Source organism: Papio anubis, chromosome 10, assembly GCF_008728515.1.
Source record: "Papio anubis isolate 15944 chromosome 10, Panubis1.0, whole genome shotgun sequence".
NCBI classification, from domain to species: domain Eukaryota; kingdom Metazoa; phylum Chordata; class Mammalia; order Primates; family Cercopithecidae; genus Papio; species Papio anubis.
This window is the reverse complement of record NC_044985.1, coordinates 100,282,957-100,286,358: the sequence shown is the minus strand read 5'-3', so window position 1 is coordinate 100,286,358 and position 3,402 is coordinate 100,282,957. Positions and strand designations below refer to the sequence as shown.

Genomic DNA, 3,402 nt, shown 5'->3' with positions numbered 1-3,402 from the left:
GCGTGACTGTAATCCCAGCTACTCGGGAGGCTGAGGCAGGAGAATCGCTTGAACCTAAGAGGTGGGGGTTGCAGTGGGCCAAGATCAGTACACTGCACTCCAGCCTGGGTAACAAAGACCCGCCTAGAAAACAAACAAAAAAAATATTAACTGTAATTTAAAAACTAAAGTTCACAGTTGGCTCCAATGTATCTCAAAGTCAAACTGGCAAGAGCAGACTTATAAAAAGCTAATACACATATCTAACTTGAAGACTTACATTCTTATGCTGCATTTTACCATTTGACTACTAAAAAGGAGACTGAATTTCAATATTCCATCTTGGCATGCTTTTCCAATACAACAGTATTTACACAATGCAAACATCAGAATGTCTAATAAAGTTAACAAGCCAAGGCAATTTTGTTACATAAATTAACCCATTTATTATAGGCCAGTGATGTCTCAAAGAGTAGAAGAGCGTCTACTGGTCTTTCAACTCCTTCAGTCTTCTGATGGCGGACTTTACCGTGACAGCGGAAGTGGTACTGGAAAGAAAGATTCAGTTTCCAACATAATTAAGCATGTTAACATAGAAAATGGCAAATAAGTAAATCTGCCTCGTTTTTGTGGTGAAGTCTCTTCCCAAATTTTTCCGGAAAGAATTATACTGAGATAGACTGCTCTACCAATACTTTGCTGCAGTCGATCCAAACATCTAACCAACATTAGATTACTCCCCCGAAATGAGTGGCTTCTAAACTACAGGATGGCATCCTTTAAGAGCCATGCCTTCAGGATCTTGCAGAATTAGACATGCAATCACATGCACCTGATTTCTCAACCAGTTTTTTTTTTTTTTTTTTTTTTTTAGGAACTCAGTTGTGGACAAGCAAGCTTTAACTCCCCCTACCCCACCCCACAAAACAGAAATGGTTCTAAGAGGCTGACCCAAACTTATTAAAAGGGAATGGACAGATTACAAGAAATGAATAAATTACAAGATGGTACAGTGAGAACAATGAATAAGGAAATAGAGTGGACACTAAAGTGCCTTTGGGAAAGACAGCTACTGAAATGACTACAAAAGTTTTACCACAAAATTCAGGAACTATACCTGAAAATCACCACCCTATATGGTGAGTATATAAATGCGAATTAACTTTCCTATCAGAACCAAGAAAGCACTCTAGTTCCCATTTTCCATTCTGCCCTAATAAAAACCCCCACAAGGTGTGTGTGTGTGTGTGTGTATATATATATGTATGTATTTCAACATTTTCCACTTTGGTTTAAGTTTAAATTGACTGAAACTTAAAATCCCATTCTTTAATTACACTAGCCATATATGTGCTTAGTGTATTGGACAACACAGGTCTGGACACTGGTTTGTAGTGTAGTGTTTGTAGTATCGCCCTGTCAAGTGATACTGAGTTGCAGATTCACAAACCTGCAGGAGTCTAACACTGTTCAGAAAGACGAAATTGCGGTGGTCCTGATGGCCTCAAGTTTCCAAATACAGTTTTGAACTAATTGACCTCTTCACCTATTTTTGTCAAAACTTGCAATGCACATCAACGTTCAGCAGATTCAGCCCCACTAACGGACCTGCACAGTATCATGACAATGTTCACAACTATGTGCCCAGTGACCATCTAATTCTAAAGCAGTCTGTGAAATAGATTTCCGACTTCTATTTTGGTAGTTTTGTGTTTACTCTTTCAATAACTGAAAATAAATCACCACAAAAGAATCCTGAAAATACAAGGGCATCCTTATTCTCTCTGTCCTGAGAAAGTGTTAACACGAGTCCATCCAGCAACAACCTGGAATGTGGGCCTATGTGGCCCACACACTTCGAAATACAAGGACAAGGAAACAGACTCACTTGTATGTCCAGGCACCGCCGGCCACTGTCTTCATGCAGGAACCACAGTGCCAGATCCCCACAGCTCGTCTCTTCATCTTGGTCTATAAAAGAGAACCACTTTTCACCATGAACCAAGTATTTTATCGTACAAGCATCCAGAAGACTAAATTTGGATTCACCTTATTGTCAAGGATGTGAAAGCCTTCCTTCCTCCCTCCCTCAAAAACAAAAACAAGGATTGCTGTAATGTAGTATTTTGCACATAAACATTCAAACCTTTATCAAACAAAAATCGCAGAACAAGTAGAATGGTATTAGATGGACAGACTAGGTATCTTGGGGGTTGGTACAGAAACATCAGTAGACAAAACTGATGGAATCATTTCCCACAAAGCAAGTTTGGCTTAGGCTGGGGGCGCTCTGTCAAATGATTATTTTACCCATTAACTTTTAAGTGGTTTTCTTTAAATGAAAAACGTTTCACAAAATCTAAACTTATCATCAACACTTCTATCTTAAAACTCATGATCAACGAACGGCACGAGTAATTCTAACTGCTCACGAGCACACGGCTTACAAAATACCTTGAAGTCAGACCTCACTTGGGTAAGAAACCTGTCCTCCCTCTCCCCTCACCAGACTTTGCCTTACTTACTTTGCCACAGAAAGAGCAAGTGTACTTGGCGTGCTGGCTGATTTCAATTTTCTTCACCATTTTCCGGAGGGAGGCCCCATAGCGCGTCCCGTATTTACCGACGATCCCGACTTTCTTGGTACGTTTGGCCTGTTTAGAGTGAAGGGAGAAACCAGTGATAGTTAGACCTGGAACCCAGGCAGGCCCCGGAGCCTCCACACACCGTTCCTCCACCTCACTGACGGGTGACCGACATGTGAATTACATGTGACCTAGTTTTCCCTAAATTCAACCCAACAAAACCAGCGCCCAGGGCTCGCCGCGCGCTCCGAACGCCCGGCGTTAACCCGGCCGGAGCGCGCCAGGACCAGCCAAGGTGCCTCGCTCCTCCGCTGTGGGGCAGCGTCCGACAGTGGTGTCTCCTGCGAAGGCATGGAGACAGGAGAGAACACGGGGCAAGGCAGGTGACGAGACGGGTGCGGGAGAAGAAAACAAGGACAGATGCAGGCAGATAGAGACCTAGGCCGCACAGAGAACCGCACTCACCATGTCGTCGCGAACTAGGTCCGAGCCCAGAGAGGAAGAAATGCGGTGCGCAGGCGCGGTATTAGGCAGACGAGCGGAAGTGGCTGGTGGAGGCCTAGCTAGGAACTGAGCTCTATGGTTCGGGCATTTTCCGGCGACCTCCTGAGAAATATTTGCAATTGTAAGGTGTCTCTCTCACCAAGTTTATCCGGATTTGCAAACTATGGCGACAAACAACCATAGCAGAAGCACGTCCAGATTATTTCAGATATATTACAAAATCCTGCAAAGGTACGAGTTCCTCCATTCGATGCACAGCGCTTGGCTTGGAGAAGTGCATAAATCTTACCTCTGTGGGGCCGGGCGCAGTGGCTCACGCCTTAATTCTAACACT

At 43.6% G+C, this 3,402-nt stretch overlaps 1 protein-coding gene across 1 annotated transcript; it reads right to left on the bottom strand.

The window, feature by feature from the left end:
* Positions 1-255: 255 nt before the first annotated feature.
* On the bottom strand, positions 256-3,155 carry RPL37A (ribosomal protein L37a). Its single transcript, XM_003907927.5, has 4 exons — positions 3,030-3,155; positions 2,505-2,633; positions 1,868-1,950; positions 256-527 (listed from the first exon to the last, which is right to left on the bottom strand). Exons 1-4 carry the CDS (start codon positions 3,030-3,032, stop codon positions 464-466), a joined length of 279 nt encoding a protein of 92 aa, XP_003907976.1. The 5' UTR covers positions 3,033-3,155; the 3' UTR covers positions 256-463.
* Positions 3,156-3,402: the final 247 nt, after the last annotated feature.

Bases quoted from the DNA above. Each gene is read 5' to 3' on its own strand.
- RPL37A (XM_003907927.5), bottom strand. The intron at 1,951-2,504 runs GTAAGTAAGGCA...TCTCTTTTATAG, and splicing joins CTTGCTCTTTCTGTGGCAAA to ACCAAGATGAAGAGACGAGC. The intron at 528-1,867 runs GTGAGTCTGTTT...CTTTCTTTCCAG, and splicing joins GGCGGTGCCTGGACATACAA to TACCACTTCCGCTGTCACGG.